Here is a 20,431-nt window from a genome sequence, read left to right on the forward strand (position 1 = left end):
GATAATGCTTGGGCTGTTAGAGTAGCTGAGGAATTAGAAGATGCTGCCAAGCAGGGTCAACAAAGAGATGTTTGGCAGAAAATAAAATCCTTAACAAACAAGAGAGTAAACAGATCTGCGGCAGTGCGGGATAAGAATGGGACACTTATATCAGATCCCGAAGCTCAGTCACATCGCTGGGCCGAATATTTTGAAGAACTCTTGACGCCAGCAGCAAATGCGGTGGATTTCACTATATTGGATCAGGATGAAAAGTTACTTTCTTTTGAATACCTTAGTAATGATGATGAACCACCGTCCTTGTTTGAAATTGAGGAAGCTATCAAGAAGTTGAAGAACTACAAGAGTGCTGGAATTGATGAAATTTCAAATGAGCAGTTAAAGTACGGTTCTTCTGGACTTCTGCCTTGGTTAAAGGATCTTTTTGAAACTGTGTGGAAAAGTGAGGACATTCCTAATGATTGGAGAAAAGGAATAATCACCATCATCCCAAAGAAAGGGGACCTCACATATTGCAACAATAACAGAGGTATAACGTTACGCTCAACTGTATCAAAGTTATTCCAAATTGTGTTGTTAAAAAGACTGAGTAATGGGCTTGAACAATTACTCAGAGAGAATCAGTGTGGTTTCAGGAGAAACCGTTCTTGTATAGATCAGCTGTACTCACTTCATTGTATAATACACAATTGTATAGAATTCAACGTCCCTTTGTACATAAACTTTATTGATTTTAAAGCTGCTTTTGATTCAATCAATCGTGACTTTATTTGGAAAGCTTTTGAACATTATGGTCTTCCGACAAAATATATCAATGTTTTCAAAGCGTTCTTTAGAGCAACTGAAAGTGCAGTTCGTGTCAATGGAGAATTGACAAGATGGTTTTATGTCGATTCGGGAACTGGACAAGGTGATGTGCAAGGGCCCCCCATTTTTAATCTTGTACTTAACTGGGGATTAGAACTTGCAGAGAAGTTTAAAAATATATCCCGTGGTTTTACTCTTCAGTACAGACAAAGTTCCAGACAACCGGAAAAATGTGTCATTGATCTGGACTATGCTGATGACATCGCAGGAATGGATAACACTGTTGAAGGACTGCAAGAAACTACGGACAATATTGCGAAATACTGTGGGCTCGGGGGTTTAAAGATGAACGCAAAGAAAACAGAGATCATGGTCATTGGGAAAGATACATCGCAGCACCCACTCCCAGAGAATAGGACCATAGATATAACTGTCGATGGAAACTCTGCAGTCTGCAAAGCAGGTCACTCAATTCACTTATCTGGGTGCCAAAATTACATCAGATGGCAAGATTGATAAAGAAATAAGTGTCAGGATTGGAAAAGCAACTTGAGCTTTTAACCAACTCAACAACATTTGGAAGAATAAGAACATAAGCATTAACAACAAAGTGCGAATCTACATCGCAGCTGTTCTTACCATTCTGACCTATGGATGTAAGATATGGAACACGACTCAAGTGCAGACAAGAAGATTGGAGTCTTTCCATCAGTACTGCTTAAGAAGAATCCTGAGAGTGAGGTGGTTCCATAGAGTAAGTAATGAGGATGTTTTGAGTGATTAAAGAACTAGTTTTAATTTAATAACTTAACACGCGAGCCAGAGAGCTCATACGACCATACGTGGTGGTAAAGTAAGATCAATTTATAGGGGAAGGTGGGGGGGGGGGGGCCAATGACTACCAATGGAGACTTTTGGGGACTAATGGGGACTAAAAATCATGGGGACTAGAGGTCAACTCGTTGACGTAATTCACCATTTGTCCCCATAAGTCCCCAGAATTTTTGACAGTTATTTATGGTTTTCAAGTTAGTTTAATAACGATACGATCGAGATGTTTTGTCCAAGATAAGAGTAGGATAAATCTAAATGGGGACTAATGGAGACTTTTGGGGACTAATGGGGACTAAAAATCATCTAAATGGGGACTAATGGAGACTTTTGGGGACTAATGGGGACTAAAAATCATGGGGACTAGAGGTCAACTCGTTGACGTAATTCACCATTTGTCCCCATAAGTCCCCAGAATTTTTGACAGTTATTTATGGTTTTCAAGTTAGTTTAATAACGATACGATCGAGATGTCCCCCCCTTATATAAGGTGCGATATAATTTCTAATTGTAGTATTACATATAACGGATTCAGATAGCTGGTCTAAATTTAAAATTACTTCAACGTGCAAGTTCACGGCCAGGTACATATTATGAGGATTTAATTTAGGTCGTGTGACTGCGCGCGTAGCGCGCGCCAAAACACACTACAGATAAATTACAAAACGTACTTTAATAACTTTCTAACATGAATTTTGCTAGTCGCAAGAAGATCTTGTAGAAATGTCCCACAATCGCAGAATTTCACCCACCTTTTTCTGAATAAATATTCGAGATATGTAGCAGTTTCCCTGATCAGAAACTCAGCCACACATTTCGTATCGAGGATCCCTGACTTGAACATGTCCTGCAGATCAGCAACAAATATACTCATGGTAGGCGGCAGAGGGGCATAGAATGACTGAAATGTAACTGTTTTAAAACCAAGAAATGAATTTTATTCGTGAAATCATGACATGATATATACTCAAAATAGTTTCTGACGTTTCAGTGAGTGAACCCGCCCATAATATCAAAAGTTCGCCCTCAATGGAGACGCAATACGGTCAAGATAACAATGATATAACAGTGATAGGTCATATTATGGTAAGTGCCACTAAGTATAACAATGACACTAACCTGATACATAAAAGCCAGGTCGATTAAGCCATTGTGGGTTACAACAGGGCACTTCGCTTGCAGTATTGCAGCAAACAGATCCCGTATCGGCTCTGGTGATTTCTTTTCTGAGGAATATTAAAGGTGTTTTGATATTCCTGACATTGTAATTTAAACCTTCAATTTGATGCGAAAGAAAAAGTAGTCTAGATATTATGTTGTGTATAAGCAATGAACCGATGAAGCGTATAGACTTCTTTACATAGGACTGTTTGTGAAGCAGCACTAAAAACATATGATAGTATGCATGTATATGCAACATATATGTATGGTTTCCAAACTATACTGCGTGCAATATGTACATTTACGCTTTGCGATCTGCATCAGCCGTGATATTACAAATAAAGCAATTTGGACCTAATGAAATGCTATTGAATCGAGAAAGTGTGTTTACCTTTGAAAACGATCATATCTTCTGTAGAGGGCGTGTAAGATACTCCTTCTTTGTACTGCTTGTTGAAATCAAATCCGTGTTCCACTAAAAACTGTAGGGCGTCTGAAATATAATTATAATTATTGGACACATATTACGATTTACAGTATTAACTTTCGATTTTAGACTTAACTGCATTATCTTGAACGATAATTCGATTAATTATGTGGCCATATGTTATATTCTATATGCGAGTCATAAGATGTGATTGTGTGATAACATGCAGAGATAATATGTACTTGTTGCAGGATCAACTAGATGCTTATCATAATACCATAAGATTGTGTTGACTGTTTCAATGCTTCACAAATAAGCAGACGATTTATTGACGGGTTTCGGTAAATGTATCGGACGATTACTGTTAAGTAGTCTATTTTAAGAGTAACTATTTAAGTTAAAACGATGGAAAAAAAATCACAATGAAGGTATTTAGGTATAGGTAAAGTTTTGATGTAGGCGAAACAAAAAGCTCACTTCTAACCTGGTTCGACAGTGTAATTGTCCCTGCTGAGTAGCAATATATTATAAGTCTGAACGTAGTATTCAGGTTCTGGTTCGTCACGCGTTACACGCCAACATGACACGCCCAGTGCTAGAACAGAGCGAGTCTTTGCTGCTTCAACTATTGCCGTATACCGATCATCCACTGATCTGAACATTTGAGATGGTAAATGCAGCAATTGGTTCCCGTAATTATGAATAATTCATGTAAAATTTCAAATGAATTTATACAAGACATGCAAAATGAAATCTAGCATGTCCACTTTGAGGGTATATAATATAATGAACTGTTAAGTGTAAAATTAGCTGCCTAACCTTTGAAAATTCCTCTGGGCACTAGTACTGGTGTAGTGTCTGAAAATATAATTACACTATCATTTTATGCCCTTTTATCTCTACTCTTATTATTTACATACATGATATGAAATGTCTTTCTGTAATATTATGTATATAATATATTATACTTTCGTATAATATGTATATTATACTTTCGTAAAGCCACACCCATATTTACCATATCCTCTGAGTAACAGTTTTGTGGGGAGGCCGACAAAGGAGGGCCCCCGATTATTAGGGGTCAGATCATATGACGGATAATTAGTGATGTGACGTATAATTAGTGACGTGATCCATCAGTAGAATTTAATTGACCCAGAAATGAGCTAGATATAGGGTAGAGTTCACATGTCAATTCTGTAAATCATAGCTGTACATTAAGAAGTAAACATGATCTGACTGCTCGACTCGTATATCACATAAGGAACGGGAGCTCTTGCTAAAGGGGGTTCTCGTATCAAGGGATGTGAGACGTACGTGCCAAAGGCATGAAATAACTTACTATATGGGCGATTTCACGTAAAGTAAATTAGCGTATCAATCTTAATAGAATCTCAATTTACCGAGTATCTCGTTATAATCAAAGTCTAATCAATCTAATATTTACTGTAACACCTTCCCTTACTCCATGCCTTATACCACTCTGAAGTCTAAATCTCCCATATTATATTACAAAACTAGAGACTTTAGGGCGGGCTTCTCAGAATTGGCAAAAGCCGGGCTAAAATGCTGCATTATATCTCTTACATTTATATTTACAACATGTGCTAAAACATTAAAAAGAGGTCATGTGACCAATTTCAGGGCACCTTATTGGCTAGTATCGAGCTTGGTTGATATTGAGTAATATTTCCTCATGAAAATGTGGTACATACTCGTATACGCCCTTCTATAAATGTTCAGGTCTAATTCACAGCCGTGAATTACCCTCTAAAAATAAGAAACCCTATTTAGAGAGAATTCTGACACCATGTCAGAGAAGAAGCGATGAAATGCAAGAGGTAGGTATTTAGAATAACATCCTTCGTCAATAAGTGGACATGCCAGAAAAATTACACGCATTTTTTAGATTTCTCAGATTTTTACTTACTTTTTCATGAGGAGTTTTCTGTCGCCCAACCCGCTTAGTTCCTGAGGATACATAACGTTAGGAATCACCGAACTGTAGAAATATTCTCACACTTTCTACAGATTTTCAGTTCTCATTCTCAGTATTGTTAACCAGTTTATCATAGAAGGAATGCGATAACTCGTGAAAGTAACACTTATTTACGGAAGTATACGGTATTCAACGTAATACGATACTATCACCAAGATTCTTTAAATCTATTACCAAGCTTAACTCTATTAAATAGGCCACAGGGCGTAGGACATTATTACGTAATCTCACTAGATGTGAGACATGTTGAATTGTACGCTGAGTATTGTTGGCAATTAATATTTTAGAACGTGTCTATTGATACGTCTGGCTTGAAGCCATCATTAGACTAATCACCCAAAATCGAGTATAATCACAGAGCAGATAATGAGATTATTAACAATTATCAACCAACCAGATCGATAGCAATGAAGGAAGCGTATTTGACAGAATGTATGAGGGAAGGCCACACTTCCTTGATGTTGGACGCCAGGACTTGAACCACCGGAACTTTAGTCTCGCTCAAACCTTTAGTAGGAGCTTTAGTAGGAGGAGGAGGAGGGGGTGCCGGGTCTGTCATTTTGTCTTAAATCTGAACACACGAACTATTTTGAGAATGCGGTATGGAATGTGTACAAAGATAATATGCAAAACTTGTAGTCGCATTAGTAGGGGCATGTTTATTTTTAATTGTGCGTGAAACATAAAGAACTCATGAGAAGAATGTGTAATATGCGATTCCAGCGTTAAGAATTGAACGGTAACTTGATTAATGCCGACGGTATTTTAATCGGTGTAATTCCGACATTCCTGCACATATCTGATATCTCGGCTGGAAGTTATCGGAGTATTGTCTGGGAGTACAAGAAAAATTGTTTAATTTGTTGGGTATTTCAAAAGTTTGGAGACTCACACTGCTCATTTTCTGTATATTTTTTATACATGTTTCAGAATACGTTTAAATATCAAAGCCATCAATTCATACCCCAAATATAATACCGACAATCCTGGAATGTCACTTAACAGTAGTGTTTTAAACACCATTTATTATTATCATGCCACTCTTGAAATTAATGCCAGAAGTGATACAAAGTGTATGAAAGTAACAATAACTTTAAGTATCAAAAACTATAAAAATAATACACCTGATCCTACCCACTGCAAATAAATTAAACACAATTAGGTGACACGGGAGAAATAGGTAGGTCACGTGATCCCCAAATTGCCCTACTATTCTACTCCATCAAGAAGGTGCACTGCTAACATTACCAGAGCTAGCTTTATGAGAAACAGGGCACAACTGATCTGCAGAAGCTGGTAAAACACTACTGGGGCACAGATCCTTCATATAATGCTTATCACTATGATGTTTCTCCTCCGATGTTGCTGTCCTCTCCTTAAACGCATACCCAATCGCCAGGAAACCAAACAAAATGGGTAAATACACCAAACTGAATCTGAACAGTTCCCTTGCAGTTTGTTTGTTGGGAGACTTGTAGAAGTTCCAGGCTAGATACGTAAAGTACGTGTTCACAACCACACTGTAGAATGAGAAGGAGCAGTGTGAGATGCCGGTGAAGGGGATAGCCATACAGAGAGGGATGAGCGCGGCGGTGTTGCGCAGTGAGACACGTGCGTTCAGCGCTACGTCTGTAACGCTCATCATGTTGTATCCCGCACGACAGTAGTCTTGACGGACGTTGAAACTCAAACTGTTGAAATGAGGAAACTGCCAGAAGTATATTAGTGCGCAGAGGGCCAACGCGCCGGAGTCTAGCGTCCCACTTGCAGCTGCCCATCCCATTGCAGGGGGTATAGCACCGACAATAGAGCCCACCCAGGTATTAGCTATAGTGTATCTCTTCATAGTGGTGTACACACCAGCATACAGAACAATGTTAGCTAAACCAAGTGCTGCAGTCAGTGGGTTGACACAGTAATACAACATACTGGTACCCAACACAGCGCTGGTAGCGCTAAATGTTAGACAGTGCAGCGGGGACACCAAGTGCCGCACCATCACCCTCTGCTTACACCGGTCCATCTGCGCATCAAACGGCGCTTCCATCACCTGATTACACGCATTAGCAGCCGCAGAACACAGGAATGTTCCCGCAGAGAGTGCAGCGAATGAGGCTAAAGTTCCAGAAACTGGGTTGAACGCGAACCCAGCCATAGCGGTCATCACTACCAATGATGTCAGTCTTGATTTAGATAACTGTAAATATATGGTGTGTAGCTCTGATGCTTTGACATTCCTTTCGAACCAGTAACTTGAGGTGAGCGCATTTTTCTTGGTGTCCTCTGGGTTCACCTTCACGTCTCTCTGAATTTTTCTTAAGATTTGACTGAGATTTATCGCTTCTTCAGCTCCTTTAGCACCATCTTTAGCACTTGTAGCACCTTCTTTAGCGCTTGTAGCACCTTCTTGATACGTTATATCATGGTGATTGGTGTAAAGTTTAGGTTTGGATGTGTTGGAGTTATAGAGACAAGAGTAGGGTATCTGCCGAGGGGTCACCAAACATCGCCGAACAATCATCGCCTGGTAATCATCGCCTCACTGTCATCTATCACCTGAAAAAAACCGGTTAAACATTCGTGTTGTTTTGGTTATTTAACTTGGAGCGATAATTGCAGAAATTTCATCAAGAAGCCAGGTCGGGAGTGGTAACAGCTCCATAATCAGTGATGACGGTCTAATTTAAATCTCAGCGAAATATGGCACAGTTTATCATCACGTTTCAGATTTTGTCAAGCAATGATAAACACCGTTACTGATTATAAAATCAAATAAATGTTATAAATGAGCGCTTACTACATACAACGTTTGTGAATTAACATTTAAAGATATTTACAGCAAGTACATAAGCAATTAAAAACGCATTGTCTTCTATATATTCCACGTAAATTTCAGACATTTTGTGTTGCCCGTGTTGTTATCGGAAGCTAAAACATTTTTTAAACTCTAATAATAGTCGATACTATACGAGGGGCGGTGGCACACTTCAACTAAGTTTAAACTGGCATACAACGAAGCTTAGATTCCCATGGGGGCATACATCAAAGTTTAAAACCATGACGGACCACAAGGACATAACAAATCACTCCACTCGGTTTTACCACTGACCATCATCATGGATCAGTGTGGTTTGAGGTTTGTCTAAAATCGAATTTTTACAGGTCACAACTTATGGGTGATTTTTAAAGTATCATGTCATCATATAACTGAGCATTCTTTTAGATTTTGATTAAATCTGGGATAAAAAACAGGAAACGGGTACTGAGCAGGTGTAATAGACTACATAATTTATCAATATGACAATAGCAAGATCATTTTTGACACCAAAACTATTATCTTACAAAAGATCAATAATATTCAACTTTCACTTAATCATCTCTCTAGAAAATATTGTGATAAATCATTTTGCTGTTATATTATATATAACCGACATGAATAACGATAAAATCCACCAAAAAAAACTGATTGCTAATGTAGCAGAAGCATAACATTCCGCCAAGATTGATCATATTCTAGGATTAGCCTGTCCACCTGACAAATTTTTGATTTTCCCGGTGAGCCGCTCCCTCAAGGAAGTAGCCGACCCAGTGGACGATATTGACTCCTCCATCTCCCCCTCCGCCGCGCGTATCTCCTCATCACTGATAACGTAAAACTCAGTGTCCGTGGTGGCCACACTGTTCACGCTTTGTTGTGATGGCTCTTTTACTCTGCGGGGGGACGCGGAGCTAGTTCTCGGTTCAATGGGAGGCGTTGGGAACATGACCTGTTTGCCGTCGAGTGTGTCATCACGTGATGTGATGGTGCTGTGGATGGCGGCGCTAAACTCTGGAAGTGATCTACCGTCCATCTCCAGGTCACTATCCTCCTCGTCCTCCAACTCCTGGTCCTCCTCATCACCTGACTCAGTAACCGCGTCCAGGAGGTGCATGCGCTGCGCCCCACCCAACGTGAACTCAGTACCTGTTCCCATGGAGTCCAGTGTAAATGTCCTGTCCTCGTCGTACAACATTGAGGGGTCTAAACCCGCGGCCAGGGTCATAGTCCCCTCGTATTCTAGAGTATCCAGTGTGTCCTTTCTCTCAATAGACGGAAACTCCAGATCAGCATTAGAACCGAGAGTATCAATTGTTCCAGTCCTACTTTTAACAGGTACCACTGCTCCATCGTCAACATCATCAATATCATCAATACCGAAATCACTGTCCGATTCAGTAGAATTAGAAGCCTGAGCAGCAGAGGGGGCAGCCAGTGGAATGTGTTCCTTATCGAGCTGCTGTTTCCGAGAGAACCATGTAGTGAGACCATCCCCCCAGCGGAGTGTCATAGCTGACGGTAATCCGCGGAGGTAGGACATGGTTGTGGAGCGCTGGGTTGCTGGTTCGGACAAGGTCCCGTCAAACTCAGTTATGTCTGGGTTTTCTGAAAATAGTGATCATGTTAGAATATTATTGAGCTTGAAAACTTTGAAAACTCGTACAGTATTCCTATAAGTAAACCCGAATTGATATGTAGTATATCGACACGGAAGCCCTGACAAAATGCAGGCCTTATTTACTATTTTTCGTGTCACATAGTTCATAGTTACTGTAAAGAACCCTTCAACAAAATCCTAAAAAGACGGAAATATAACACATACAAGCACACATAGAAAGGTAAAGATTATGTCACTGTCAGCGGCATAGAACAATGTAGACAGTAGATGAGTAGACACTGGTGAACAATGTAGAGTGTAGTAACATATGAACAAGGTAGTAACATGTGTAGACAATACAATAGAATAAGAGCATGATCTGTGACTAATGCAGACTTATTAATATATACTGTGATTAGCTGCAATATGAGACATGTGGCCTGAACAATACCAGAGTCCAGACAGGTAGGATTATGAGATTACAGGTAAATGTGTTACAAAGGCAGCCATATATTTGACATTTTAGACTTTAAGCTAGAGAGAAGAAAGAGGATACATGTAACAATTTACCGTACAGTAACTCTCTCTAATTTATCTTGATGTTAAGACTTGGTTTCCTCTCTATAATCAACTGAGATTCTCTTTCTCTCCTCCTTTTCTGACTCTTTATTGTTTCTAATATCTCTAGCTTCAGTTCCGGTTTTGCTCCAGGGTGAATTGTAGCGTAGTGGATACCCATAGCACGCATCTTGTATGACTCGAAGTGCGGGTTGGCACAAGTTCTCCAGTGTTCGTAGAAGCGCTCAGAGATCTTACGATGAGTTTCTCCGATGTAAGTAGCGTTGCAACCGTCTACCAAACACGTTATCAGGTATATTAACCCTTCTGTTGAGCAGGAACCATCCGCAAGAGCGGGACAGGTCAGGCACATCTGTTTGGTACATGCCCTGGTTGGGTTTTCAGCGGCAACTTTTGGACTATTTTCTGGGTTTTTATCGTCAGTTTTGGAGCATTTTGGTGGGTCATCAATTCCTGGTTTTTCAGACTCGGAAGGAGGCCGAGGGACTTTGGCAACGGGTTTTCCCAACAATTTAGAAGACTTTGAAAGACTCGGGGAGCCCTTACATTTTGTAGATGGAAGTTTTCCGGTAACTTTTTTGGATTCCTTTTTTACGCTCCCTTTTTTAAGGAGCATAGTTTCTTCATCTTTATTAGTTTTTTGAGCAGCTATCCTGGACGATCTACGAAGCCTCGGTTTTTCAGGTTGACTTGAAGTTACCACAGGTAAATCAGATAACTTTGCCTTGATGGGTACCTCTTCGACGGATTTAATAACCTTATCTCCCTCAGTCACCAGCTGCTCTGAAGTTTGTGTCCCAGCATCAGCCTTTATCAGTACTGAACCCTGAACTAGGTGATCAGTCGAGTCACCACCAGTCTTTGTCAGTGCTGAGATCTGAACAAGGCTAGAAGTTGATGTAGCAGCGTCAACTTTCTCCTGTAATCTCACAATCTCCTGTTGTTCCAGCTTCATTTCAATAATCTCATCACCTGATGTCACCTGCTCATCACAGGTGCCATGCATCTTCCCGTCACCATCACACCTATCACCCACGGTGATGCTATTGTCACCGGGTGGGAAAGCAGGAGGGGTTGACTCCAACTCGTTACACTTCAAAGCCTCACTTGACACGTGATCATTTGGAACATCATCATTCAACGGTCCGTCAACATTTGGAATTAGATTGTCCTGGATTTCTTCTATCTGTAGTCTATGATGTGGTTCAGCAACTCGCTTTCGGTTCTGCTCGGACAAGTTACTGAGACTTATAACTGAACTTCTTAATAGCTCTAAAATGTGCCTGGCCTTGACTCGAACAGTTCCATTTCCTTGCCAGGTAATTGCTACGTCTTTAGTGACTGCAATTTTGAGTCTCGAATAAGTAAAAGAAACAGGAACTATCAAGAAGTTTCCAAGTCTATAAAATTGAAAAACGTGCACACAATAAAGTGTTACAGCTGCCGTCATCACCTATGTTAGAATTTCATCAGCAATTTCTACTCCTAGCTACTCAGCCACAACACCTGTTGCAGCCATTAATATGACCGAGAGTAGGACATCCTCTTCTTTGTCTCAGAGCAACGCTTTTATAAATGAACTTGCACTCGCGGAATTAAGATCACATTACATATCGCAGAAATGACACGGACATTGCAGAATGCTAACTTATTATACTATCTACGAAAATGCGACTAATCACTTATCACAGGGGAACCAGCCAGCCGCCACACGATTCATCGTTTATAGTGACGTAATCACGTGATTTATAGTGACCATGACGTAATCACTTGATTTGGCTTGTTCAATGAGGACTAATTCAAATGAATAATTCATCTAACTAATATTAGGATTAGAGAACTTGTGCAGCAGCCAGCAGAGATTCTACTGTTAATACTTTTATTATTCTGTTAAATGTTATTACAGATAATTCTCTGTAGTGCTCAGATGTAATTTGCACTGAATGTAGAAAGTGCAGTTACAATTTCCACTTAAATAAAGAAAGTGCCCAGTCGTAATTTCCACCGAATCTAGAAAGTGCTCACTTGGTCGGATTCCTGACATACCTGGTCCTCCATCAGTTTCCGTGTCGGGTGGGGAGGAGATAGCGTTAACGATGGCCCTGTACACACTGTACAACATGTACATTGACATATTGAACACGCCAACTATCTGAAATTGTACAAAATATCAGTGATAAAGTATACAAGAAGTGATAAAGTATATAAAAAGTTACATGTACATATTAAACCCGTGTTTATTATACATTTGTGGCGTATTATATGTCTAGTACCGCTATTATTGGTTTTACAATTCTATTTACTAACTCGCGATATATTTAAATGTACAAACCAACTACATAAACTACACATATTATGCTATTTAGTTAGATAACATAATGAAGATAGTGACGTGTATAACTGTCTAGATTCTCTCGTGTCCTCAAATAATATATCACTCTTGTGAGTATGCATTTTATTATATGTGAGGCTATATTTGAGGCTATAAGTGAGGCTATATTTGAGGCTCTAATGATGTAGTTTTACGAAGATTTCAAGCCTTACGTAGTGTTTCCCTTCATGTCCAAAAGCAATCTATTCTACTATATTTATTATAAACATGAAGAGGATACCCCGCTTGTTAACTGTAGCGCACTAATTGTGTGTCAGTTTGGCTATAATAAACATAAGCAGCAGACTCTAAATAAGCAGCAGTCTCTACTGGCAGATAACTGCCAGACAAATTCCAGGTTATTACCAGAAAATTGGATATCATATTGCTGCAGCTGGTGGCAGTTGTGAGTAGATTTACGTGATTATAAGCAACCACCGAACAGTGAAATAAATTATATTACAAAATAGGTGAGGCTTTTAATAAATTTACATGTTACGCTTGCAATAGAGAGTCCAGTTTTCAAGTTAACGTTAAGATTTAGATGGCTCACTTAAATCTTTAATGTATAATATGCAAATTTAAGGTATCTGTTATGGTATGATTGGTATTTAAATTAAAGCGACCAAGTAAAAGGAATTTTATTTCCTGCTCTAGAGGCACAAAAGTTTTTATAGCTCTACAGTTTTTCGGCTCTATAAAGCCAGGGAATCGAGAAGCTCTTGATGAGAAGCCTTACATTCCACTGCGCGCTCTTGAGAGGCTTTACGTGTATATTTTACATTTTATTACGTATTATATATGCTCAAAGAGCATTATAACTTACACACGCCTGCCTCCGCCTTGCAGACAACATTGAGATGTTCATGATTCTTTACTTAAAACTTCTGCCGCTTCATCTACATATATCATGTTATATTTAATGGTATGCAGCTGAACGTGAGAAGTATTTCATTCAAAATTTTACGATTCACTGGTGAGAGCTACGACTGCTTTTGTCTAGCCTTTATATGAGTTTGAATTGGAATTTCATGCGTTCAAAATTGTCACTTTACTGCGCAAGGATGCCCCTTTATTTAAAATAACAAAATATTTACAGCATGTTAGGTTTACTAACTGCATAATTCATTAAGCTATTTAAGTATGTAACTTGATAATTTATAAGTAACTTTGTAAGTAATATCATATTTATTATTCATACGCTAGAGATTAAAGAAAGGAAACAAGCCCGGAGCAAATTCATTGTGCAGTTAGTTGTGTTCACTAATGCGTGGAAACAAAAAAGTAAGAGTAGTGGTAACCAGACTAATCAAGTAATTTAAGTAACTTTAAAAGTTATTTAAAAGTAAATAACAAGTTATTTGATTTAAAGTTATTTATTTGATAAGTTATTTATAAAGTATTTACCTGCTCCTGAGTGACTTTCTTGTGAAGCTGATTATGTTTTATAGCTGGGAAACAGAAGAGGAACCAAAATAGCAGAAGTAGGGTGGTAGTAGTAGCCAAATAAGTGAGGATTATCGTCAACATCGCTACTGTTGTACCTGAAAAGAGGACATGAAATTCAATTGTAACTCAATCATGGTTCACATTATGTGTGATTTGCAATTGATTATCATGCCGTTTATTAATGTTTCATTTGATTAACATGTCGGTTATTGTTCCGCTTATTCATTGTGTCTTATCGTTACAGCTCACAGTTAGTGTTCGGGACCAATGTTTTTGGCTCATGATGTGTGTTATATCCATTTTTGAAGAGTAATAAAAAAGGATTTTATGCAGAAATACCTACTTATTGAGGGTGGGCGAGTCATATTTCAGTAGCCCTTGATAACATTACTGATCACTGATAATATGATTTGTGGCCAATATTTGAGTTTGGCCCTGAACACATCCGCAATCAAGCTGAACTTCCAGCCCACACCCTAGAGTGCACTAAGACAGCATCAACATGATAACATGATATACTAATTCTAGTAGTCTTAGAGGCTACATTGTCTCCCAGAAGAATTAGCGTCATTTATATGGGTTCACAAACTGGCTATCACGCCAAAAATCAGCACTACTTGACTTTCAGCCATTTTTATTATATTTTTATTAGCACTGTTAATTTCACAATAATACAGTCCTTTAATTCTACATAACATATAAATTGTTTGTTTCGTAATTCGTATAAATATTATAATTATGAGAGTATATTTAACGCACGTGAAATAAGCTGCACGCTACATAACAGCTTTAGTTTTAAAACTCTCCAAGCATTTGGCATGCGACTAAATGTGTTTAAAACACAGCCTAGTTCTTACAGCACTGTAACAGTTAGCAGTTAGCAGTTAGCCAATTATTTACTGATCAGATAATTAGTATAATTATCTAATTATCTAATTAGAGATTTAGGAGTTAAGGCCAGAGGGGGGGGGGATAAATGGCACTTTTCTAGTTTTCACATATTTGATAATAGCTGCTGGAGACAAACAAGAAGAAAAAAACCAGATCAAAATCTGACCTTGCGTTCCTGAGATATCGCGCGCTAAATTTTGAGGTTTACCTGTAATTACATGTTGAACTGGATCTTTAAACGGCTGTAACTTTTTTGACCTTTCGATTCCTTAGTTGAGAAAACCGGCCACTCCCTGATCTTGAGGTTTGGTACAGTGGTTCCTTAGACAATTATCCTCATTTATTATGTGAGCGATTTTTGTTATTTGACTCGGTTCTTGAATTATGAGGTTAACTATGTCAAAAATTCGGAAAATTTAGCTGGTTAACCTCATAATTCGAGAACCGAGTCAAATAAAAAAAATCGGTCACATAATAAATGAGGATAATTGTCCAAGGAACCACTGTACCAAATCTCAATATCAGGGGGTGGCTGGTTTTCTCAACTAAGGAATCGAAAGGTCAAAAAATGTGTTTTGAGATAGATGCAATTTAGTGTTTTCAAAATTTTGAATATTCACTGGAATGTATCACAGTTCGTTAGTTAGGACTTTTTATAAACTTAATAACGTTTGCTTGATCAGACCTGGCCGTCCCCTAAATGATTTTAGCTACTTTCAGTAGTTAATTTCCTTGTATTGTAAAAAATGAGGTTAACCAAGACTTCCTGTAAACACTAACTACTTAAAATTTGGTTGTTAACCTCGCTTTAGACCATATAACACTGGGATTGGTTTATCAATATGTTATTATATATGTAGTAAAACATTTGCACAGTATAACGATTAAGTTTTTGAGGTTAAAATATAATTGATTAGTCAGGTATTCAAAAAATGAGAGGTTAACCTCATTTTTTAGCCATTTACGGGTAAAATCTTCTACTAAAATATGGTCAGTTCGAATCACCTTTGTCACGTGATTATAGTTGTAGGCATTGTGATACCAATAGATACCTCACTTCGATATTGTGGTACATTACATAAATAAGAATCGTATGTATATTCCCTACGGTACCAAAATGTGTTGGTTAACCTCATTTTTTTCATTTTCCCAAGATAAAAGAAAGTCAATCAACACGTCATCTATTTAGAAATGTGTATACCGTAAACTTACGATGAAAATAATAACTCTATCATTTGATCTATTCTCGCTATATCTAAAAGACGAGGTTAACCTCATTTAATCACGTTTGGATATTACTTTTTCTGACAATTATGAACCTAAAATTTAGAGTTTACATTTGCTGACCGAAATAACAAAAAATTATGGCGTGTAATAAAATATTAACCTCAATTTTATTAACCTCAATGTTGTATAGTCAATTTTGTGAAAATCGGTTAACCTCAATTATAAAATAAAGTTAATCAGCTACAAATATGTGAATAGCGGCAATGTTTTTGTCATTAAAAATTAAATCGATTTAGAAAATAATATTTTGGTAGAATTTTTTGACCCCTTACCCCCCCCTCTGGCCTTAACTTACAAAGGGCAAAGTAGAACTGAGCCAATCCTTGCTGGGAACTGTCGCGGATGTTGAGGAACACGTTACACAGACTGTTGAAGCTATTCACCGTGAATTGGGACAATTCTTCTGACCCTGAATGGAATGGAATGTAGGTCCGGGTGGGCGACAATTGACCCCCCGACAATTGACCCCCCGACAATTGACCCCCCGACAATTGACCCCCCGACAATTAACCCCCCGACAATTAACCCCCCGACAATTGACCCCCGACAATTGACCCCCCGACAATTGACCCCCGAAAATAGAATTTAATACAATTAACCCTGACCCTGACCCTGACCCTGACCCTGACCCTGACCCTGACCCTGACCCTGACCCTGACCCTGACCCTGACCCTGACCCTGACCCTGACCCTGACCCTGACCCTGACCCTGACCCTGACCCTGACCCTGACCCTGACCCTGACCCTGACCCTGACCCTGACCCTGACCCTGACCCTGGTCCCTGACCCTGACCCTGACCCTGACCCTGACCCTGACCCTGACCCTGACCCTGACCCTGACCCATGACCCTGACCCAGGAACAGCTGTCCCTGACCCTGACCCTGACCCTGACCCTGACCCTAACCCTAACCCCAACCCTAACCCCAACCCTAACCCTAACCCTAACCCTAACCCTAACCCTAACCCGATTAATTTACCCCAGTTTAATTACAATTGTCGGGGGGTCAATTGTCGGGGGGTCAATTGTCGTACTAAGCCCTAGATTTCGCGACAATTGACCCCAGTGTAATTACATAGAGGGTCAATTGTCGGGGGGTTAATTGTCGGGGGGTCAATTGTCGGGGGGTCAATTGTCGTACTAAACCCTAGATGTCGCGACAATTGACCCCAGTGTAATTACATAGGGGGTCAATTGTCGGGGGGTCAATTGTTGGGGGGTCAATTGTCGGGGGGTCAATTGTCGGGGGGTCAATTGTCGCGGTACCGTAGGTCCGGGTCTACTGAAGTTTTAAAAATGTGTGGCATTTGCGGCAAATTCTTTGTTTAAGTTTCAAGTACGTGTTTAAATTGTAGGTAACACTTAAACACTGGTGTCACCATGTAAAATGACGTACTCAAATATCTCATAAAATGTTAAAAAGTTGAGCGGCTTTTCGCTTTCAGTCCAGTTGAATCTGCACATAAAATAGTTTGTAGGAGGAGCTGAGGTCGAGAAATTTACTGAGCTTCAGATTAACAAGCTCAATTATTTCGCCGGAAATTACAACAACTCCTCTAGAAACTATCGAGGTCCTAACCAATTTTCTTAACTTCAATTTAACTTACAGTCAAATAACATCTTAATGACTAAGGCTAACTTTACGAAGCTTAGGTATACTAAATACCTGAATACCAGTCATCTAACTACGACCAAACCCTATTCCAGCGAAATTAAAATCTTATTTAAACAACACTTAAATTGAAAATAATCAGATCAAAATCACTAAAAATCACAAAAACTAACCAGGCAGAGTCTCAAGCTGCTTATCAGACACACCGATCATAGAATACGCACAGATAACAGTGATGTTGGTTTTAGTGAAGGAATGTTCCACCATGATAAGGTTTAGGGTGAGTAACAGCAGCGTGATAGAGGTGGTGAGAAGAGTGGTCACTCCGAATACCACGTGTAGCAGCACACACATGTTACACCAGATAAAGGTGTACCTGAGGGTGGGGAGCCTGTTAGTTTACACGTGTTACACCAGATAAAGGTGTACCTGAGGGTGGGGAGCCTGTTAGTTTACACATGTTACACCAGATAAAGGTGTACCTGAGGGTGGGGAGCCTGTTAGTTTACACATGTTACACCAGATAAAGGTGTACCTGAGGGTGGGGAGCCTGTTAGTTTACACATGTTACACCAGATAAAGGTGTACCTGAGGGTGGGGAGCCTGTTAGTTTACACGTGTTACACCAGATAAAGGTGTACCTGAGGGTGGGGAGCCTGTTAGTTTACACGTGTTACACCAGATAAAGGTGTACCTGAGGGTGGGGAGCCTGTTAGTTTACACATGTTACACCAGATAAAGGTGTACCTGAGGGTGGGGAGCCTGTTAGTTTACACATGTTACACCAGATAAAGGTGTACCTGAGGGTGGGGAGCCTGTTAGTTTACACGTGTTACACCAGATAAAGGTGTACCTGAGGGTGGGGAGCCTGTTAGTTTACACGTGTTACACCAGATAAAGGTGTACCTGAGGGTGGGGAGCCTGTTAGTTTACACATGTTACACCAGATAAAGGTGTACCTGAGTGTGGGGAGCCTGTTAGTTTACACGTGTTACACCAGATAAAGGTGTACCTGAGGGTGGGGAGCCTGCTAGTTTACACATGTTACACCAGATAAAGGTGTACCTGAGGGTGGGGAGCCTGTTAGTTTACACATGTTTCCTGACCATTGTAGTGACTTGTTGGAAGTGTTTGGGAGTGTAGGTATCACTGAAACGTAGGCCCTCGTCTCATTTCTAACAAAGCTTTATTTTATTGTATTGTAACAGAATTGAGAGAACGAGGAGTAGTGAGGTGCACCAGACATATGGTTGTTAGGTCTTTTATAATGTTAAGCAGCATGCAGATATTGGACACATCTTGATAGGCTTGCTTTGTAAACGAAGAAGCAGAAGGCGAATGTGAGGCACCATGAATCATTAATAACGAGATGATAATACTACTCACGCCTTATCATACTCCTCGTAAATATTCAAACTATTCATATTCTAATATCTTCACCTTGTTAACAGCCTACTAGCGCCATTGTAACCGTACAGAATAACCAGGCCCACACTATAAAACTTACTCAAGTATAATTTATTCCTTAAAATGTTAATTGTAAGAGTGCTTTGAGGGAATAACCATCTCTAAAGAATAGCACATTTAGCTCTACATATCTACAGTTATTACGTAATGATACTTAATGCACTGATACGCCTAACCCACAACAGGGAATACGGTATCAGATTACATCTCCTCCTCACTTATTACCGGCTAGTGCAGCAAATCTCGCTGCTATTTTCCTACCCGCAGAAAAATATTATCATGGAGTTATTTCTGGCATGCTACGTCAAAAAAAGAAGGCATTTTTGAAGCACTTAGCTAAGAGGTATCTACGTATTTTGTGCCGACATATTTTCCATCTAGATCTACAAAACTTATATTATTGCACGTCAAAAGTAATGCGAGGAAGTTGGAAGGGATGTTGTAAGGATTTGGAGGGTGAGATGATGATAGCTGGTAGCACTACAAAATGTTATGCGGAGTGTGTCGTGCGTGCGAGATGAGCACGAGAGCAGCCGAGAGCAGATGTCTCTTCAAAATGAGAAATTGTTAAAGATTTCTGAATTCTTTAGTAAGTAAGCGAGGAGTCAAGGGAATGTGATGATAGGCATAACAGTGTAACTCAAAGAAAAGACTGAGGAATTCATCAGATCAGTAGCAAATTATGCGATCTGGAAGAAAGATGTAGACCCTACCAAGGAATAGCACAACATGATTCTATCAGTACTATTACTAATCAAATGAGACTCACGCAGACAGTTGAGGATTTTCCCACAGGGCCACATAGCTGCCTACTTTGACTAGGGGAGAGAAGGGTCGGAAGATAGGAGCGAGGGGGTTTCCTTCGATAACTGGGGGTCGTTTTAACTTTGCTGGGGTTTCGATGTAGAGCTCGGACTTTTGGAGTCCCCCGGCAGCCGGCATCACATAGCTAGATCTATTGATGTATTAAATTAATAATATTATCAATAATTGACAAATTAATTTATCAAGGTGATTTGATAATTGATTGCAAAATTTTAGCAGACAGAGGGAGGGGTTAGGGTGAGATTTAGGGCTCGCTTCTAATTGTACTACTGAGACAAATCCGTACAAAGATACAATCCAGCACTTACGTGT

General features: G+C 39.5%; 3 protein-coding genes across 4 annotated transcripts in view; all 3 read right to left on the reverse strand.

The window, feature by feature from the left end:
• The window catches only part of LOC134821235 (target of EGR1 protein 1-like), a 22,217-nt gene extending 14,430 nt beyond the window's left edge, over positions 1–7,787 (reverse strand). The window contains exons 1-7 of one of the 2 annotated variants that reach the window (XM_063831934.1): positions 5,620–7,787; positions 5,157–5,197; positions 4,046–4,084; positions 3,711–3,880; positions 3,191–3,292; positions 2,758–2,864; positions 2,391–2,539 (exon numbers count right to left, since the gene is read on the reverse strand). In XM_063831934.1, coding sequence (XP_063688004.1) covers positions 2,391–2,539; positions 2,758–2,864; positions 3,191–3,292; positions 3,711–3,880; positions 4,046–4,084; positions 5,157–5,197; positions 5,620–5,784 — 773 coding nt within the window. In that variant the 5' untranslated portion in view covers positions 5,785–7,787. The remainder of the gene's footprint in view (positions 1–2,390; positions 2,540–2,757; positions 2,865–3,190; positions 3,293–3,710; positions 3,881–4,045; positions 4,085–5,156; positions 5,198–5,619) is intronic. The other variant, XM_063831935.1, reaches the window with a different exon arrangement.
• On the reverse strand, positions 6,384–7,746 carry LOC134821237 (protoheme IX farnesyltransferase, mitochondrial-like). The gene has a single exon (XM_063831936.1). It carries the CDS (start codon positions 7,744–7,746, stop codon positions 6,448–6,450), a length of 1,299 nt encoding a protein of 432 aa, XP_063688006.1. The 3' UTR covers positions 6,384–6,447.
• Positions 6,384–20,267, reverse strand: LOC134821234 (uncharacterized). Its single transcript, XM_063831933.1, has 6 exons — positions 20,064–20,267; positions 18,001–18,203; positions 16,513–16,626; positions 13,998–14,134; positions 12,266–12,371; positions 6,384–9,648 (listed from the first exon to the last, which is right to left on the reverse strand). The coding sequence occupies exons 1-6, from the start codon at positions 20,234–20,236 to the stop codon at positions 8,732–8,734; spliced, it is 1,650 nt and encodes a 549-aa protein (XP_063688003.1). The 5' UTR covers positions 20,237–20,267; the 3' UTR covers positions 6,384–8,731.
• Between the last annotated feature and the right edge of the window lie 164 nt (positions 20,268–20,431).

Source organism: Bolinopsis microptera, chromosome 9, assembly GCF_026151205.1.
Source record: "Bolinopsis microptera isolate Bmic1 chromosome 9, MBARI_Bmic_1.0, whole genome shotgun sequence".
NCBI classification, from domain to species: domain Eukaryota; kingdom Metazoa; phylum Ctenophora; class Tentaculata; order Lobata; family Bolinopsidae; genus Bolinopsis; species Bolinopsis microptera.

Bases quoted from the DNA above. Each gene is read 5' to 3' on its own strand.
- LOC134821234 (XM_063831933.1), bottom strand. From the start codon at position 20,236: ATGCCGGCTGCCGGGGGACTCCAAAAGTCCGAGCTCTACATCGAAACC. The intron at 16,627-18,000 runs GTTAGTTTTTGT...CATTCCATTCAG, and splicing joins GCAGCTTGAGACTCTGCCTG to GGTCAGAAGAATTGTCCCAA. The intron at 14,135-16,512 runs GTAAGTTAAGGC...TCCTCTTTTCAG, and splicing joins TCAGTTCTACTTTGCCCTTT to GTACAACAGTAGCGATGTTG.
- LOC134821237 (XM_063831936.1), bottom strand. From the start codon at position 7,746: ATGATTGTTCGGCGATGTTTGGTGACCCCTCGGCAGATACCCTACTCT.